The 20842-nt window shown below is 40.9% G+C and overlaps 1 protein-coding gene across 1 annotated transcript in view; it reads left to right on the forward strand.

The window, feature by feature from the left end:
- The first annotated feature begins 9442 nt into the window (after window positions 1–9442).
- RAD51C (RAD51 paralog C) overlaps window positions 9443–20842 on the forward strand; it is a 33723-nt gene continuing 22323 nt past the window's right edge. Inside the window, exons 1-3 of the mRNA XM_053454874.1 lie at window positions 9443–9624; window positions 12807–13047; window positions 13792–13958. Coding sequence (XP_053310849.1) covers window positions 9507–9624; window positions 12807–13047; window positions 13792–13958 — 526 coding nt within the window. The 5' untranslated portion in view covers window positions 9443–9506. The remainder of the gene's footprint in view (window positions 9625–12806; window positions 13048–13791; window positions 13959–20842) is intronic.

Genomic DNA, 20842 nt, shown 5'->3' on the forward strand with positions numbered 1-20842 from the left:
GCCTCTAACACCCAAAGCCTGCTTAACAGGCACGGTAGGAAGGGTATCTGAAATTGGAGGGGGAATATCAGACTCATCGGAGTCAGCACCGTCCAAAGGATCCCTGTAAGAATCCATAGACTGGACATCCTCACCATCACTGGCCTCTGAATCAGAGGACTCAACCAGGGCACGCGCCCTTTTACATTTCCTGACCGATTTAGCCCGGTCAGAGGCACTATTGCGCGGTGCATACGCGCCATCTGTGACAGCATGAGAACTGTCCATAACAGCAGGGGAGACCCTGACATCAATCAGTGAGGGAGACAAGTGCTTTGTCTTGGCAGAGGCTTTACGCCCTGTCAAACGGGGCACAGAATGTCCTGCAGAAGAAACCCCAGGCTGAATAAGGCCGGGGCCCTGGGCTTGAGCAAAAGCCTGGGCAATAGATTGAGATATGGAGGATGACATAGCCCCCACAGCCTAATTAACCCCTTAAGGACAATAGGGGTTTTTACTCGTAGTATATTGTGGGACAATGGCTCTTTTAACGTTTTTCAGTGTTACTGTTTAGCTGTGATTTTCATCTCTCTCATTTCATGCTCCCACACATATTATATATTGTTTTTTTCAGGACAAACAGGGCTTTCTTTAGATACCATTCATTTTATCATATCATCTAATTTACTATAAAAAAAATGATAAAATATGGGGATTTTTTGTTAAAAAATTACTTTTTCTCACTTTTTAAACAGAAAACTTTTACTCATCTGCAAAAACTAATGAAAAAACCTACTAAATAGATTCTACTATTTGTCCTGAGTTTAGAAATACCCAATGTTTTTATGTTTTTTTGCTTTTTTCTGCACGTTATGGGGCAATAAGTACAGGTAGCGTTTTGCCATTTCAAAAACTTTTTTTCCAAATCTGGTAATTCTTCCCCCCATGTGCCATTTCGGGTATCTTTGAAGCCGGCCAATGCAATTTACCCCATCAAATCATATATTTTTAAAAACTAGACACCCCAAGGTATTTGAAATGCTGGTATTTTAACCCTTTCAATGCACTAATTTTACCACTACCCTTTGTGAAACTTTATGGTAGTAATTCTTTTTGTATTTTTTTCACACATGTTGTACTTCAGGTATAAATTTATCGCTCCTGGTGTATGTCCGTGTCACACAACACCCCAATATGTGTTCAGTAACATCTCCTGAGCGCAGCGATACCCCCCATGCATGGGTTTGTTGGGTTATTTGGGAGGTAAAAGGCCGCCTTTGTGAGGTGTGTATTTTTTTGCCATTTAGACATCTGCCCCATGTCCCATATTTGGGACATCTTTGAACCCGGCCAATTCAATTTACCCCATCAAATCATATATTTTTTAATACTAGACACCCTATGGGCATTTGTAATGCCAATATTTTAACTCTTTCCATAATGGAATTTTTGTAAAGATAAAAAATTTTAGGACTTGCTTATTAAAAACTTTTTTTTTTTTTTTGGTGACAATGGGTATTTTTACATGTTACCATATTTTTGACATTTTTTTAATTTTTTTTTTTTATTTTTTATTTTTTTTTTTTTTTACTAGTCACTCTCGTTAGTGAGCTGGGCTCCATTGACCTTGCATGGTTGGATGCAGTACCTGCATTCAACCTGCAGGAGGAGCTCGAGAGTTCTCAAGAGGGTCTGGATTGACCCTCTGTGAACTCATATCTATTGTTAATGCCATCCTGTGAATGACGGCAACGTCATTCACAGGATGGCACTTGTGGTTGCTCCTCGGAGCAATCACAAGGCGATCGGGGGTCGGGGGGTTGTGTTGCTGACATGCCTCGATATCGAGGCATGTCAGTAACACAGTTTATGCTTAGGAAGCGATTCCGATCGCTTCCTAAGCAGCTTTAGCCGGGCGCCGCCGCGATCATTGATGATCGGTGCGGCGGCGGCCATTTTTCTTCCGGGGAGGGCTGCCGAGGGCTGCCCTCCCCGGATCCACGGTCAGCCTCACTTGTGAGGCTTCCGTGGATGCTGCAAAGCCGCCGATCGCGGCGAAAACGCCGCGATCGCGGCGATGCAGCTATTTAACGGCAGCCCGTACATGTACGGGCATTGTCGTTAACCCGTTGCACGGCAACCCCGTACATGTACGGGGATTGTCGTTAAGGGGTTAATGGACTTGGACATAGTAGTGTCCATCATTAATTGGAATTCCTCAGAGGAAACCAAATGATCATCCCTGGCCACATTGCTAGTAGGGACAGCAGTGGAAGCATTAGCCCCATAAGGGAGATCGCCACCAGAACTCTGCATAATAAAATAACCAGTAACAAACCTGAAAGAAAAAAGTATGGAGAATGTAGAAGGGTGAAATAACCCTTAAAACAACAGCACACACGGAGAGGCAGAGCCAGAGAACCACTGTCAGCAAAAAACTGCGCGAAACGAACCTAAAATGGCCGCCGCGTAAGAAGAAAAAGGCCGTTACGGGAGATCAAAGAGAAAAACCGCGTAAGACCTATTGCCAGACACAAAGATGGCCGCCGTGGCACAACCGCGCATGCGCGGCCGCCTCAGCGGAAAACACAAGGTAAGAACACCGAGAAGAGGGCAAAACTAAAGAAGAAAAAAATATAAATAACGGAAAGTAATACAATACTAACTGAAAAGGAAAACCAGAAATCCACAAAAAACCATAAGACAAAATACATTGATAACACCAAATAACTAGAATACAAAATTATGAATAATACAATATAATATAATATACAATACAGTGAGAGCAAAAAATTGGTACTTAGCTGTCTGAGGGAGCAGCAAAGAAAGAGGAGGATTATGGGACTGGGCGTGATGATATTGGAGGCGCTACCTGCTTATTGGCTGATGTTATTTGTTTTTTTTGTTTATATCTCTTTGCTGCTGTTGGGAATTAAAGAAAGAGTATAGCATAATACGAAGCCTCCGTGTCTTAATAAAATCAGAGTATTGCAGAGTATGCGGTGATACCTTTTTTATTGGACTAACATAATATTTAAAAGACAAGCTTTCGAGAGTTATTCTCCCTTCATCAGGTCCGAAGCAATACTAATCAACATGATAGAGGTTACAACTTAAAACAAGTGGGGTGTCGTAAATAATAGGTCTGGAGGTGAGGAATGTAGAGAGGTAGAGAGATAACCCAGGGACAGAACAAATAAACTTAGGGAAACCAATAACCACAGTAAAACATCAAAGATAATAACAGCAATTAGACATGGGATGACTAGATGAAGTTCATATGAAGTTCGGGTAGTGTGTACGGAAACCAGAATCCACATTAAGTCCCTCTTTTATGGTGTTAAAATGTGTTATCACTTTAATTTTTAGGTTTTGGATGGAGTGATTGTTCTGTGTAAAATGATGTCCTACTGGGGTGCAATATTTTTCTTCCTCATGGTTTTTGATGGAGCTTCGGTGCAGGTTCATTCTAAGGTGCAGCTTAAGCCCGGTTTCTCCAATTTCACACAGAACAATCACTCCATCCAAAACCTAAAAATTGTTCTGTCCCTGGGTTATCTCTCTACCTCTCTGCATTTCTCACCTCCAGACCTATTATTTACGACACCCCACTCAACCCCCCCCCCTTCTCTTATACCATCACTTGTTTTAAGTTGTAACCTCTATCATGTTGATTAGTATTGCTTCGGACCTGATGAAGGGAGGATAACTCTCGAAAGCTTGTCTTTTAAATATTATGTTAGTCCAATAAAAAAGGTATCACCGCATACTCTGCAATACTCTGATTTTTTGACATTGTATATATAGATATTTATTGATATATATATATATATATATATATATATGCGTTAGACATGCATTTTTAACTACATAATATGTACTTATCTATTTGAAGTAAAGACCGTGATTGAAATATGATTTCAAAATAACAGCTGAACTGGCAGTTGTTGCCAATATATATTAATATTAGACCCTGCTGCCAATATATATATATAAATATTAGCCCCTGCCACCTATATAAATATTAGCCCCTGCTGCCAATATATATATATATATATATATATATATATATATATATATATATATATTAGTCCCTGCTGCCAATAGATATAGTGATGCACCGAAATGAAAATTCTGGACCGAAAACGAAAACTCAGCATTCACTTGGCCGAAACTGAAAATGACTACCACTAGACCTTATTAAAAGTAAGTAACACACAAAATATATACGGTATTTATATGATTGTTAACAGCAATCATACAATCATATGCCCAGGTTCTAGCATATACTGGTATGCCTGGGCATGATTAAAAAATGAATGGTTTTATGGGGTAAATTGGAGTGGCCGGGCTCAAAGATAGGGCATAGGCACAGACTGACCAAAATGGGGGGGGGGGGAAGCTCACTTCCAAAATGTGGCATTTTAACCCCAAACAGACAAACCCATGCATGTGGGGTATGACTGTAGTCGGGAGATGTTGCTGACCACACATTGGGGTGTTGTTTGATAGTGACGTATACCTGGAGCTATAAATTTATACCCAAAGTACAATTTGGGTGTCTAGTTTTCAAAAATATATGGTTTGATGGGGTAAATTGTAGTGGCCGGGCTCAAAGATAGGGCATAGGCAGACTGACCAAAATAGGGGAAAAAAGTGCAATTCCCAAATGTGGCCTTTTAACCCCAAAAAGCAGTCAAACCCATGCATGTGGGATATCAGTGTTCTCAAGAGATGTTGCTGAACACACATTGGGGTGTTGTTTGATAGTGACGTATACCTGGAGCTATAAATTTATACCCAAAGCACAATTTGTGTGAAAAAAACTACCAAAAAAAAACTACCACAAAGTGTGGCAAAGGCTGGTGGGAGAATCTCATGCATGGAAAGGGTTAAAATACTAGTATTTGAAATACCTTGGGGTGTCTAGTTTTCAAAAATATATGGCTTGATGGGAGTAAATTGAATTAGCCGGCTTCAAAGATGGTCCTATTAGGACATGGGGGCAGTAGGACCAGATGTAAAAGTTCCAAGTTAAAAAATGTGCACTTCCTAAATGTGGCGTTTTACCTCCCAAACAACCCGACAAACCCATGCATAGGGTGTATCACTGTACTCGGGAGATGTTGCTGAACACATATTGGGGTGTTGTTTGATAGTGACGTATACCAAGAGCTGTAAATCCATACCTGAAGCGCAATTTTAGTGATAAAAAACACAAAATAAATTACTACCACAAAGTTAGACAAAGACTGGTGGTGGAATTAGTGCATGGAAAGAGTTAAAATTCTAGCATCTGAAATACCCTGGGGTGCCTAGTTTTCAAAAACATATGATTTGATGGGGTAAATCGCGTTAGCCGGCTTCAAAGATACCCGAAATGGCACATGGGGGGAAGAATTACCAGATATGGAAAAAATGGTTTTGAAATAGCAAAATGCTACTTGTACTTATTGCTCCATAGCGTGCAGAAAAAAGCAAAAAAACATAAAAACATGGTATTTCTAAACTCAGGACAAATAGTAGAATCTAGTTAGTAGTTTTTTCATTTTTTTTTCATTAGCTTTTTTGGATGAGTAAAAGATTTTTTGGGTAAAAGTCAGAAAATGTGTTTTCATTTTATTTTATAATTTTTTTATGGGAAATTAGATACTATGGTATCTGAAGAAAGCCCTTCTTGTCCTGAAAAAAACAATATATAATTTGTGTGGGTTCACTAAATGAGTGAGGAGAAAATTACATCTAAACACAAGCGCCGCAAAAGTGTTAAAACAGCCTCGGTACAAAAGGTAAAACACAGCCTGGTCCTTAAGGGGTGTTAAAGGATTGGAAAGATTGGAAAGTGAATATATTTTATTTGTATGTCATAAAATTACATATAAACAATAAAATTAAATATAAAGCAGTATTGTTCATTGTTTGTGATGAAAAAGTTCAGGTAAACTAATATGTTTAGTCACAAAATATTTTTTTATTTTTTTTGGAAAAGTGCATCATATACTTTGAAAAATAATATTCCTTACCTTTTTTAAGAATTTTTTTTACTTTGATATAGTTTCCATGTCTTATTTGATCATGAAGTTGTTTTTCTTCACTGTCGCATTTAATATAACCAATCTCGACAGGAAGTGGAGCCAAAAGATTCAAGGAACGAGACATCACTATGTTTAAACACACAAAAAATAGAGATGGATCAAATAATATCTCAATGTTTTTGAGAAGAATACATTTTGTGTAGGAAATTATCTAATTGTGTTGTTTGACAATTTTCATGATTTAATGCCATTATTTGAGAAATATTCCTAAAGCAGGGGTAAATCATAAATATTAAAATTACATACCAATGCATATATATTCCCTGCAAAAATGAATACATATTAACCATTTCAGTATATATGATTGAGGGAATGAGTGAGTATCTGTGAATGATTAGTATCTGTGAATGAGATAGCAATCACACTCCTATTATGCCCAGGTTCCAGCATTTACTGGTAGCCTGGGCATGATAGGAGTGCGAATGCTGTTAACAATTATATATATTAATACTGTTATTTGTTGGTGTGTTACTTACTTTTAATAAAAGTGGGTTTTTTTAAGGTGTGGGGGGGTCATTTTCGGCCAAATGAATCCTGAATTTTCAGTTTCGGTACAGAATTTTCATTTTGGCGCATCCCTAATTTTTTATGTTCAAGGTCACATCCATCCTGTACACATTACCCTGTATTATATATTTTTTAGTAATACTGGCTCAAGGAGTTTGGATATAGCAATTTTTTTCTATAATTTAAGAACCTCTGATACATTTTTTTATGCCAGTGATGTCATCGCTTCCAATAAATTTTTTTTAAAATTTATATTTAATTTTAATCATTAGCAAAGACAGCTCAATAAATAGCTCTGCATTGCTGATCACAATATGTGCAATCAGTGTCTTGGCAAAGCTTTTAAGGACACGCTCGTATGTTCTAAGGGGATTCAAGGGTTTAAAAGATGGAAATGCATATGCTCCAGCCATCATATGAAAATGCATATGCTCAGACCCCTGTGCACACGTGAGGAAAGTGCTCTTTCTATTTAATTTCAAGGGTCTGTTCCTTCAAGCAGCCAGTCAGTGCCAGGAATTGCGAGATCATGGGTAGGGCAGATTCTCAGCTATTATATGTGTTAAAGTATATATGGTGGCTACGAAAACACATGAAAATACTATGGCTTTTAGAATACATAATTGCATTGAAATGACTGGAACAACATTCAAAATCTGATAGTACCTTTGAAAAAGTTTAATTCTAATCCTGCCAAGGATTAATCCCCTGTAGTAGATTTCATAAAGATCTGTCCAGATCCTCCTGAGAATGCAGAGCAGGTTACTGGATTCAACTATTCAAGTCAATAGAGCCAAGCTTACCAATCACAATGTAATTAGTAAAATAAATAAAAAAACAAGGGAAAAAAGAAGAAAAATAGTTAAACTCATTAAAAATAAATAAAAATGTGGTAACATGTAAACATAATTCTCCAGCGATGTCACCATCAGGGAACCATCCAGTTTCAACAAAATATTTTTTAAAAAGTTTATTTTTATATGCAAGTCCTACAGTTAGCAGTGTATCTTCAGTGTCTAGTTTCCAAAAATGTATGATTTGATGGGGTAAATGGAATTGGCCAGATTCAAATATGTCCCAAAAAAGGACATGGGCACAGACTGGCCAGATGTAAAAATTCCAAAAATATGCACTTGCAAAATGTGGCGTTTTAACCTCAAACAACCATTGTACTCAGGAGATGTTGCTGAACACATATAGGGGTGTTGTTGGCAGTGACACATACCAGAAACTGTAAGTTCACACCTAAAGAATAATGTGAGTGAAAAAAAGAAAAAAAAGGCTGGTGGTAAAATGTGTGCATGGAAAGAGTGAAACAGGACATGGAGGCCAGATTAAAAAAAAGGTTTTAAAATAGCAATATGCTACTTGGGCAAGACAAAAAAATAAAAGAAAGCTTTGCCCTTAAAGTGGTTTATGGACAGAATTTGTTTCTTTCAAAAACAAGGTCATTTCTAAGTGACCCCAAACTTTTCAACTAAAGTGTAAATGCAAAGTAATAGTGCTATGCTATTAAACAATGCTGTATACAATGATTTTGTTGTCAATGTTATATTTAGGCACATGTATTTATTTAAAGCACCATTTTACTTTTTAGGGACTCTAGGGAGGACAAATATGTTGTACTGGGTCTGGGAGTTCACATGAGTTATTCATCTGTGTATACCACCCTCTCTGCCTAATGTAACATCTTTAGAATAATACTTTAGCTAGTTACCTCCAACTAGAAACATAAAGTAAATTGCACCCACATTTAGGGGTAAAAAATTGTGTTTAATCTTTGATCCCTTGTTCTAAACTAAACGGGCATAGATATATATAAAACCAAATCCTCTACAGTATGCCAGAGAATGCTGTGGTTCAATATAAGATATATATAACAATTTTGCTGTATATACACAAAATATAGTGTATATGCAATGGTTTTTTTTAATCTATGCACGTAGGATACTACTCATGGGATGTTACTGAACATAAATCTGGGATTTATGACAAAATAAATTAGATAATCCATCATGGGGAATAAAATGATTATTAACAACTCTCCAGATAATGAAGGCTACGCATTTACCACTCAGTACCAGGAACATTTAGTGAGAGACAGGTGTGTGACGCAGTATCGAAAGAGAAACGCTTGCTGTCTTTTTGTTTTATGTATTTAAAAACAACATTGTGTTATTAACAAAGTGTTGACATTGGACCGTATAGACGCCTACCTAATAGGAAAATCACACCTCACACCTACACACTACTCCGCGTATGGCTGTCTAACCCCTGAAGTGTCTTCGGCACAGCCGCTTTCAACCGTTAAAAAGAACCGTGCTAACCGCTCAAAAAACAACCCTCGCGTGCGCACTGACGTCACCGAAAGTATAACTGTCACGCAACCGAAATATCAAGTTGTTAAAAATGAATTTTGGTTGCAAAGCAACGGCGGCGCGCTTTTGCATTCGTTATTCATTTTATGTATGTATGTATGTATGTATGTATGTATGTATGTATGTATGTATTTATGCTTCATAAAATACACCAATGCGCGCCTTAAACTGTCTTCAGTTTTAGTCGACATGATTGTTGAGGGCAAAAAAAGATCAACGCCGCTTAAGCTCTTGCTCTGAGCCTTAAACAGTAGAGAAATCTGTTTTGTTTCTAAGTGTCGCCTGGGGCAATGTTTTGCGATAACTTTTACAAGCCGCAATTCTAAGACAGTTATTTAACGTTCTCTCTTCTCCGTCCTGCGAGCAGCAATAGTAGAAACCCTGCACAATGAATGCGAAAGCAAAAAGTTGAGTTGTGTCTCTATAGTTTATAACTCGTATTTTTCCCATTTTTACTATTATTCGTCGTAAAGTGTATGCGCGGGCGACGAGTTTGTATTGTCACAGAGAATTGTCATAAGTCCTGTATTGTTGTGCACGAAGCGTTATGCACAGGGATATTGGAAGCTTCCCTCTGGCACAGACCGTGAGGACCAAATTGATCTCTTCCGGCTTCCGTACAGTAGAAGACCTGTTAGATTTCAAACCTAAAGAACTCAGCAGAGGTAACAGTGGGGAAGTAATGGCGGTATCTTGTAATTACTGCTATCGGATGTATGTTTTCTCCTCCAGCACAGTCCTTTTCTGTAAATATTAAAACAGCACAAAAGTAACGTATTTTAGGCATCTGCTGAAACCACAAGTTTAGCTTTCTACACTTATTAATTATTGTTTAAAATTCTGTGGCTTAAAGCACTTCTAGTTTTTATTTATAGTGGATTTAATAGACAGTATTGGTTGATCTACATGTGATGACTTATTAAATAAAGCTAATAAAATACAAATGAGATCAGTGACAATAATTGTTGAAATTTTTATTTCTAGTTTTAATGCATCCAAATTTATTGTGAATACATGAGCACCAAAAAAAAATCCTAAATATTCATGTTCAATGGGCAGTGCATTGAAGAAGGGTTTGGCATGTTTAGGCTCGCAAAGGACCTTTGACCACAAGACAAATATTAAAAAAAAATGAAAATGTAGCTCATCATCTATATGTTATGTTGTGGTATTGAGAGGATACCTCACGGATAGAAATACACAACGTGGTTTTCATTTAGAATTTATTTGAAACGGCAATAAAAAATGGAAGAGAGTGGTAGTTTATTATTATTACTGCAACTCCCAAGCCATAAATAATAGGAAGTAGTGCCATTAAAATGTTATTTATGTTAATGTTAAATCTACCTTCACTTCAATTATTTTTGGTGATAATATATAGTTTTTATTCATTTTTCTCTACTTAGATGTGTTAAATAATTTCTGTCTGCATACAATAGTACTCGGCTATTTTTTTTTTTTATATATTCCCCGATATTCCTAGAAACCACTGGATGGCACTGTAATATCAATTATTGTGGTTTATAACTGTATATAAAGTCCCTACGCTTATTACCAATTTTGTAAATTAGAAATCCAATTGGTGATTATCCCTGATCACATATTCCAACTTGTATTTAAAATTTGAGACAAACATACAAATCTAAGCATTAGTAGAGCTACTTTTGCAATTGTTACCCTGCATTATAAGCAGAATTTTCCCTCCTCCTAAAATGGTTTGTAAAAGATTTTAAAAAAAGTGATTTTCTTTTTTTTATGTATAGAAATGACAAAATGTTTTTCTCAATTTAAAGCAGATTATTTTTATTGAAATATGATTTTAAAAAACTTGTTTTACTGCAGAAATTGATTGGGTTGACTGGTTATTCTTAAACTTTAGATGTTTTTGGCCTCAAAGGCCCTTTTAAGGACAACTCTATGGATTTACGGTATATATAGCTCCTGAAGCTCTTCCACTTTGCCTGAACTTCTGCAACAATGGCGGAGCTTCCAGTGACATACTCTCCCCCAACAGAGTATGGGAAAATATTTTTTATTAATAATAAAAATGTAGACTCATATAGGCTCACAAACTTGTTTTAAAACTACTTTATGGCATGACAAACCATTAAATAAAGTTACATCTTAGTGTAATTGCAATCAAAGGAAACATCTATTATGGGAAATACTGTAATCTGACAACTATGTCAACAAGACAAAATATTGTCATATTGGCCCAAGACAAAATGGAGTCTTTTGTTGGGCCAAAACAGAAGAGGCGGTAAAGTTACATAAACTTTTGGGATTTCAGAGGTCTCATCTTCAGATAAGGTATAAACATTAATAAAAAGGTAAAAAAGATGAGAAAAAATTGGAGCTGCTGTTAATTATTATCAGACTTTATACAATCTACAAACTATCGTCCTAATTCTCTCCTCAATGGCAGTGTTAAGATCTACAGCAGTATATTAGCAGTCTGAAACCAAGTATCCCAGAGTTTGCGCATAGTGCCAGGTAGAGTATCAACAAACATTAGAGAAGTGTTGGATTTGAGCATACAGGCTGGTGTTCCTCTTCTTCTGACCCTGTGACTGGATGTGGAGAAGGCCTTTGATGGGGTCAGATGGGACTTCCTGGGAAATACTTGAAAGGCCTGTGACTTGAATAGCCTGGTTTATAAAGCCGCAATGGCTTTATATAGTGCCTCCTGCCAGAACTATGCCAAAGCAAATTGTCTACCTCTCTTAAAATATACAAATAAAGTCCTGAAGGACTGGCCTAAACTGGATATGTCTTGGCTAGGCAGGATTAATACCATTAGGGCAGATATCTTGCCCAAGAAGAATTATATTCTTTCCATCAAGGTACCTACAGTTTGACTCAAAATAATACAATAGTCACAAAATGTATTTGGTCTGGGAAAACAAGCCATTTCATAAATTGATAAAATTATGTTGTTATGCAGGAAGGCTTAAGTAATTAAAAAAATCTGAGACAAGCATTTTTATATTCTCCCCATGGAGGTGATTTCAGAGAATATTGAGAGATTAAACATTAACATATGGTAAGAATCTGGCAAGAAATACCAGAAAGATATAATAGATGGGGATGTTAAAAGATTCAATCGACTACAATGTGATTTTGGGCTCCCTAATAATGATGTTTCTCAGCTATATAAGAATCAAGGATTACTTAGCTAAATATCTCTAATCTGAGACTACAAACTGCATAGATTCTGTCACTATAACATTACTGCCATAACAAAAATGTATTAGCATCTTGGGAACAGTGCAATAAACTAACAAAAAAATAAATGATGATAATTCCCTAAAACAAAGTGCCCCATAACTATTCCACTATAAGTAAAAAAAAATCACTACCCTCAACCCACTTAAGTCAATAGTAAAAATAGTAAAATGATGTATAGGTTGAGCAGGTTCATCAAATATGGAAAAGGGGATTCATGGTAGAAATTACAAAAAATACTAAGTAATTTGGGGTTATGAAAACCCCCACTACTGAAGGGGTTGATTAAATATATTTTACCATTTTGATTTAAATAATTATGTATTTTTAAATTATAATCATCTGGAAAATATCTAGATAACATGTATAAAATGACGTGTCTGGTGAGCAATCATGATGTATAATGTCAAAGGTTTCAATGTGAGGAGTGCCCAACACAGATGAATCGGGCTTTACTTACTTACAACCTTGGTCAGAAAGTGAACTTTTTTCACCTGAGGCAACTGATTTTGGAACATTTTTTATTAGTTTATTCATAACAATGTATATTGCCTAATGGTGTGCCTAGTAGTAAAATAAATAATTGTGTTGTGAACAGATTTGTTGTTTGTATGTCTTTCAGAAGCAGGTATATCCGAGGAAGAAGCCTTGGAAACTTTGCAGATGGTAAGGGGAGAATATTTCCGTGGAACATCAAAGAAAATTCAGAAGACGACAGGCTTGGAGTTGCTTGCACAAGAACAAGCTCAAGGATTTATCATAACATTCTGTTCAGCCCTTGATGAAATTTTGGGAGGAGGCATTGACCTGAACAAGATCACAGAGATATGTGGTCCTCCTGGGGTAGGAAAGACGCAATTATGGTAAACAAAATATAGTTTATTATATAAATGTATATATGTATTTACTATAATCATCTTTTTCAATAAGTGGCTGAGGTTCTCTTATTGCTTGAAAGTTTCTTACCAATTATGTTAAGTCATATGACATTCATGCAACCTTCAAAGTTATTGATTGTTGTAACCTGTACCTTATTGATTTAGTAGTGTATATCTGTGCACATTGCTGCCTCCCCATACTCCAGAAAAAGGCAAGTAGTCACCTGTATTATTTCTTTAATTTCCCTTCCGTACCTGTTTTGGTTCTCATTTTAACTTCCGAAAGGGGTGATCAGTAAAGAGAATGCAGAAAGTTCCACTATGCTTTATCTGCCTTCACTGCCCACCCTAACTGATCATACCACATTGTCTAGTAGGCCAGTGGGTTTTTGTCTTCAAGCATGTGAATCTTTCATCAGCTCCTACATCTTGTGCGTAAAAATCCTGTAGGTACATTTAACTAGTTTCAGTTGCACCATTCTTTTATTTCTTGTATAAATTCATGGTGTCTATGGGTTTGAGGTTGATGAAGAGTGTGATTTCTGAGTGAGGTGGGGTTCTCATTTTTTAAAAATGCTGTACAATTCACCTGTGTGTCTGAACAACAGAGCCTACACTAAAATGATTGACTACTGAAGATTAATAATAATTAATAATAATAATACTGAAGATGAATAATAATTTAACATATGCTGTATATTTTACTTTTTTCTCTCTTTGTCTCTATAGCATGCAGCTAGCCGTAGATGTGCAGATCCCAGAGTGCTTTGGAGGTGTGGATGGTGAAACTATTTATATTGATACAGAGAGCACTTTCTTGGTGGAAAGACTGGTGGATATTGCTAATGCATGTGTTCACCACTGTAACCTTATTACACAAGCCCATCGACATGAAGGTATGTGTTTTAATATTTAATGGATATAGACACAGTTTATCTTGTATAAAGTATATGGTTACTGAATTCTAAATTTTATTATGGCATATTCCCCGACAATTAAGCCTTACAAAGATGTTTCCATTAGATGTTCTGCACACTTTACAACCCATATCCCAGCCTATGCTGCTGTGGTACAATACTAAGTTTTGTAGAAAGTATTTTTTGCAGTGGAAAACACTGTGACTCTAACTGTACTACGAAGCTATAATTTCAATTCCTATGGTGGCTGAATCTTTTTTTTTTTCAGAAAGTTTTTATTCCATGACAGGTGCAATACAGAGTTTTGAGTAAAAATTAGCTTTTCTTGTGTTCTGCCGCAAACCTACAATGTATTTAACATGAAGTTTGTACATAGCTAACCATGACATATGGTAGAATTGGGGATTATTCTAGATTTAGTGTAGAGATAATCTAAATTTTATTAAAGACAGGAGGCGAATATTTGCATCAACTTCTTAACTCAAAACCTCCAGCAGCAAAGAAATGGTTAATAACATTGAAACAAAGCACAAATCAGAAACAGTCAGAGGTCATAAGAAAGCCCACAAAGTAGACCACTTCCTCTTCTTTGATGAACCGAACAGTAGCACACCGAAGAACAGTGTAGAAGAACCGGAAAAAATAAAGAATCCAGGAAAGGACCAAGACATTCTGGATCCCGACGACATTGCAGTATGATCAAACTAAAAGAAAGAAAAAACATCGTGAAAGTAAACTGTACATGGAATAATAATCCAAACAGAGCCATAAATTACACCAAATAAAAAAGGTCAATAAATACAATGTAAAATAACACATCATAAAAGACCATGCCCTCAAACATAAGGGACGGGAAAAAGAAACAGGGAGGGAAATATTCGGCTCCTGTCTTTAATAAAATTTAGATTATCTCTACACTAAAGCTAGAATAATCCCTAATTTTATGGGAAGACAGGAGGCTTCATATTTGCAGTTTTAAAGCTAATGCAATAGAACGGAAGCGACGTGAGACTGAGGCCGATAATAAAACGTACGAAAGGTCGATTCCCTGGACCAGTCCGCCGCAGAAAGGATATCTGCAAGGGAACCACCACAGTCTAAAGCCGCAGAAGCTGCAGCACCCCTAACCGAATGGGCACCAAAATTACCATTCACTCCAGCAGTCTGAAGAACCCACCGAATCCAACGGGCCACCGTAGGGGCTGAAACCGGTCGGAAAGGACTGACATAAGATATGAACAAAGGACCCTGGACCGAAGAACGTAAACCAGCCGTGGCGGCAAGATAAGCACGGCAACAACGGACGACGCATAGGCGAGGACATTCAGGAAAAAAGGGGTAGGACACAGATGAAGATTTGGATTTGGTTCTACGAGAAAAAGAGGCCACCATGCCCTCGGGTGAAAAGGAGAAAGACTCCGTATTAAAAGCAGTAACATCCGAAACTCTCCGAAAAGAGATCAGACAAAGTAAGAGAGCCAGCTTAGCCGAAAGTTGACGAAGGGACAGAGAATCATTATCGGGCCAGGATTCGACAAAACGAATAACCGTAGACACGTCCCAGAAAACGGAATACCTCGTAGATGGAGGACGAGAGACCCGAATGCCGCGCATAAGGCGGCAGAGCATGGGATCCTTACCCATGGGCACACCGGCCACAGGAACATGAGCCGCTGAAATGGCCGAGCGAACCACATTGATAGACCGATAGGACTTACCCATGGAGAAAAGATGGGCCAGGTAGTTCAAGACCATCACCAGAGGCGCTGCAGAGGGATCAAGATGTCGTTCCAGACACCAGCTACACCAGGATTTCCACGCCTGGAGATAAGACCGTCTAGTACCTGGGGCCCATGAGTCCCAGAGTAGGTCACGAGCTTCCGCTGATAAGTCCGACGTATCCCAGGATCCCTGGAAACTGTCCAGGCCACCAGCGACAGCTGATCTAGGAGAACCAACTGGTGTGGATTGCCTTCTGGATCTAATACCGTGTTTCCCCGAAAGTAAGACAGTGTCTTACTTTCTTTTTATCCCTAAAAGCCCCACTATGTCTTACTTTCGGGGTATGTCTTATATTGGGAAAAAATTGAGAGTGATGGGAGTTATGATGTACTTTTAGAGCATAATTAGATCATGAAAAAGACATTGGAAATGGTACAGCATAACACCCATCACTCTCACACACTTACCAATCAACACACCTACCAATCCACACGTATACCAATCCACACACATATACACAAATCCACACACGTATACACAAATCCACACACATATACACTAATCCACACACATATACCAATCCACACACATATACACCAATCCACACACATATACACCAATCCACACACACATACACCAATCCACACACATATACACCAATCCACTCTCACTTAATGCTTTCCTACCTTTCCTTTCTTCTTTCAGCTTCTTTTCCTCCTCTTCGCTCCTCTTCTTCAGTTCTGTCTTCTTCCTGGTTCAGAGGGCACGGACAGCGGTGGGCGCGGCTTCAGTGTTGTGCGCCGGGATCTGACAAGAAACCCCGGCGCACAACAGCTGTTGCCGCGCAGATCACAAGGGAGCGGTATCGGAGGTCATTAACAGACCTCCGGCTCCCTTGAGTGATTTTAAGCCGGGTTGAACCCGGCTTAAAATCACTCAAGGGAGCCGGAGGTCTGTTAAAGACCTCCGATACCGCTCCCTTGCGAGCCTGCTCCTCCAGCGGCGGACATTACTGTCCGTCTCTGGAGGGGTGCCGGGTGCCGCAGGTTGGCACCCCCTGGAGTGTGGCGCCCTGTGCGGTCGCACACCCCAAAGGTCGGCCCTGCTCTAAGGGGCCGGCCTTAGGGGTCTGCGGCCGCACAGGGTTTAAATAAAAACATCGGGGTTTTTTTTCAACTTTATTTAACATCCTCCATGTTAAATAAAGTTAAAAAAACTTTATTTAACATGGAGGATGTTAAATAAAGTTAAAAAAAAACCCCGATGTTTTAATTTAAATCCTGTGCGGCCGCAGACACGTAAGGCCGGCCTTGGTGGGGACTTCCCGGCCCCTTAGAGTGGCGGACCCGGCAAATCCCCCGTGTTTCCCCGAAAGTAAGACATATGTCTTACTTTCGGGGTACGGCTTATATTAGCCGACCCCTCTGAAACCCCCGATACGTCTTACTATCGGGGGTGTCTTACTATCGGGGAAACACGGTAGGAGATCCGGGACTTGAGGGAGTAATAACGGATCGGCACAGGACATCTCTAACAATAGGAGAAACCATGGCTGAGTCCGCCAAAGGGGGGCAATCAAGAGCACAGAGATCCGATGGTTGCGGACCTGATGAAGGGTCTGCAGGATCCTTGAAAACGGAGGGAACGCATACGCCCCTGAGGACGACCACGTCTAGAGAAACGCATCCACCGCTAGGGATGCTGGATCCGGTAACCAACTGAAGAAATCCTTCACTTGGCAATTGAGGCGAGAAGCGAACAGGTCCAATATCAACGGACCCCGAATCAGATCCAGAGCACGGAAAACGTCGTGTCGAAGACGCCAATCGCTCGCATCCCACCAGTGTCTGGAAAACCAATCTGCGACTAGATTGTCTTGACCCGGGATGTACTCTGCCCTGATGGAGAGATGACGATCCAGGCAATACTGGTATAGTTCCGTGGTGAGATCCGACAGCAGCTTCGACCTGGAACCGCCCAGACGATTGATATAACGGACGGCAGACACGTTGTCCATCCGAAGCACCAGGGAACAGTGAGAGACGTCCTTGTTGAAAGTGCGGATGGCAAAGGTTCCCGCTATCAATTCCAGGCAATTGATGTGGAAGCCCCGTTCCTCGTCCGTTCACAAACCGCCGGTGGCGCAGTCTTCGCAAACCGCACCCCAACCCAGGAGGCTGGCGTCGGATTCCAGATAAAAATCTGGGGCGTGCCCAAAGATAGCCCGGCCGTTCCATGCCTCCATGTGGTGTAACCACCACCTCAGCTCCAGATGTACCTCGTCTGTAAGACGAATGAGCTGGTCGTAGGAAGCCGAGTGACGGAGGCATGTCGTTTTTAAACGCTGCATTGCCCGGAAGTGAAGAGGTCCCGGAAATATGGCCAGGATGGAAGCCGAGAGTTGGCCGATCATGCGGGCCAGATCCTGCAAAGACACGTACGGACGTCGGAGTAACCTCCGGATGTCCCTTTTGATGGCCGAGAGTTTCTGTGGGAGGCGTAAGACCGCTTCCACCGAGTCCACCGTAAACCCCAGAAATTGGATCGATTGAGTCGGAGTCAATTGTGACTTCGCCTCGTTGATCACAAAGCCTAAAGATTGAAAAAGGCGAACTGTGAGAAGGGTATCCCGAGACAGGGCAGACTGGCTCCGAGCCATCAGAAGAACATCGTCCAGATAGACGATTGACCTGATACCGTGCCCCCTCAGGAACTCCATGACGGGCTTGAGAAGTTTGGTGAAACACCATGGGGCGGAACTTAGACCAAAGGGAAGGCAGGTGAACTGCCACAGTGCGCCCTGCCACCGAAACTGAAGGAATTTCCTGTCGTCTGCGTGGATGGGCACCGTCAGGTAGGCATCCTTCAGATCTAACCTCGAAAACCAGTCCCCTTCTTGCATCAGGTCCCTTAGGAGATGATGCCCTCCATTTTGAAATGGCGATAGACGACGAAGGAATTGAGCGCGCGGAGGTTGATGACCGGACGAAACTCCCCAGTCTTTTTCTTCACTAGAAAAATACTGCTTATGAAGACCGGAGCCCCTGACGATGGTTCTATCGCGCATTTGTCTCGCAAGGAGATCAACTCGGCATGAACTTGCACAAGCGCTACCTTGGAGAAGCGAATTGGACGCGGAAAACCGGGTTGACGAGGCCAAGAATGGAATTCTAGGCGAAACCCCTGGACACACTGAAGAATCCAAGGGTCCTGAGTGAGATTCGACCAAGCACGGAAAAAATACATCAAACGACCGGCAATGGGAATGTGAGGTCTTACCTGAAGAACCTCGTGATCTGGAGGAGACTCCTCTACCCCTGGTGGCGCCTCTGAAGAATGGAGAGCGGAATTGGGAGCGTTGTCCCGCCGAGCTCTCCTGAAACCTGGGCCTGTTGCCTTGGAAGGCCGCTCTGCTGGTGGCACGGCCCCTCTGCCGACCAGCTCTCCCCAAAAAACGGTCCCCCGACCTGAAGACCTTCCGCATCGAGGTCTGTGCCTTGTTCAGGGAGGTAAACACGTTCAAGTGGACGTTGAGCTCTTTGAGGAATTTCTCCCCGAAAAGCAGGCCTTGGGCTTCAGGCCCTAACTCCTTGGACGCCACTTCGGCTAACTTGCTGTCCAATTCAGGGCTGCCTTCCTGCGTTCAGCAGAGATTGCCGAGTTGGCATTGCCCAGAAGGCAAACTGCCCGTTGCGCCCATTCACGGATGACGAAGGGATCTGCTAGGGTGCCATCCGTCAAGGCCTCGTCTGCCACCGACAGGAGCTGAGTGAGAGGGCCCACCACGTCCAGCAACTTATCTTGGGCAGAGCGTAGACCCTGCTCCAGACCTTTGCGAGGGTCCTTGCCAGACCGCGTCATGAAGGTAACAAAGGACGGGTCGAATTCAGGGGTATGACCCACTTTATCTGGAAGCGTAGGACGAGGACATTCGACGCGTAACTTTTGACTGGCATCTTTTTCAAGGGGCCGGCGTAGCCAAAAACGAAGGAACTGTGAAATATGAGCCGCCGGGGCCCACTCCGAAGACCTAGGATGTCGTAGGTTCCGAGGGTCAAACATAGGGAGGCCCGGTGAGTCCAGAATCTGTGTGGATGTCCCTGGCGCAGCGGAAGAGGAAGGATCCTCCACAATCGTTTCCCTCACTAAGGTCGACTGTGGAACAGGGGATGCAGGTCTAGAAGCGGCTGAGGGGTACTCGTCCAGCGTCTCGTAATCCTCAACACTATCTTCCCTCTCCAATCGAGAAGAAGGTGGTTCAGCCACTTGTAAAGCGGGAGCCCTGGCTCTTTTCAGGGGAGCCTTGCCCTTAAGGGATACTTCTCCTTCAGCCCATTGGCGCTTACGAGGACGTTCCTCAGGAGGAGAGTGTTGTGACTCGTCTGAGATGTCTGGCCCTGGAGAGCCAGAGCGTTGAGCCGCCCGGGTGGTGGACGGGCGGTCTATGGAGGCCAGTGCAGCCAGGAGAGACTCCATTAGGGCTGTCTTGATCCATGCCTGCAAGGCGGCGGCTAAGGGCTGGTCGGATTCAGACATTGCTGAAATAGCAGACTCCGTTATCGAGAAACAATCTGTGGTACAGAAGAAAAAGGACAGAGTCAGAATCCGATAAAAAAACGGGGGTCATCTGTAAGCACCAAAGGGGGTCACCCAGAAGGCTGGTTTATAGGCCAGAGGCCAAACCAGACTGTCTAGGGGGTCACCCTAGGGGGGCTGTATCCAGATGCCAGGCAGAGAGGAACTCTCGCCAATCACAGGAGTGACGAAGTCACAATAAGTAAGCAGCCACAAAGGCTTAATCAGTATGTACAGTATACAGTACATATATATAAATAGAAATATATATATTTGTATTTTTATTTATTTTTATTTTTTTTTAATTATATATTTAATTGAAAAACATGTTTAGGCGACATGGCCAGTGAGAAAAACAACATAGGTGGAAGCCAAACTCTCAAAAAAACGGAAAAAGCAGTGTAAAACAGAGTAAAACAGTGTAAAACAAGAAAGCAGGCTCCGCGCCGCTTAGTTACGCGGGCCGCGAAGGGAGACAAGCCGCAGGAGGACATACACGGGGGGGGCGAAACTCCTCCGTATCTGCGTAGCAGTACGCAGACACAGAGATAGGCAGCCGAACGGGC

Source organism: Spea bombifrons, chromosome 2 (genome assembly GCF_027358695.1).
Source record: "Spea bombifrons isolate aSpeBom1 chromosome 2, aSpeBom1.2.pri, whole genome shotgun sequence".
In the NCBI taxonomy this organism is placed as follows: Eukaryota; Metazoa; Chordata; class Amphibia; order Anura; family Pelobatidae; genus Spea; species Spea bombifrons.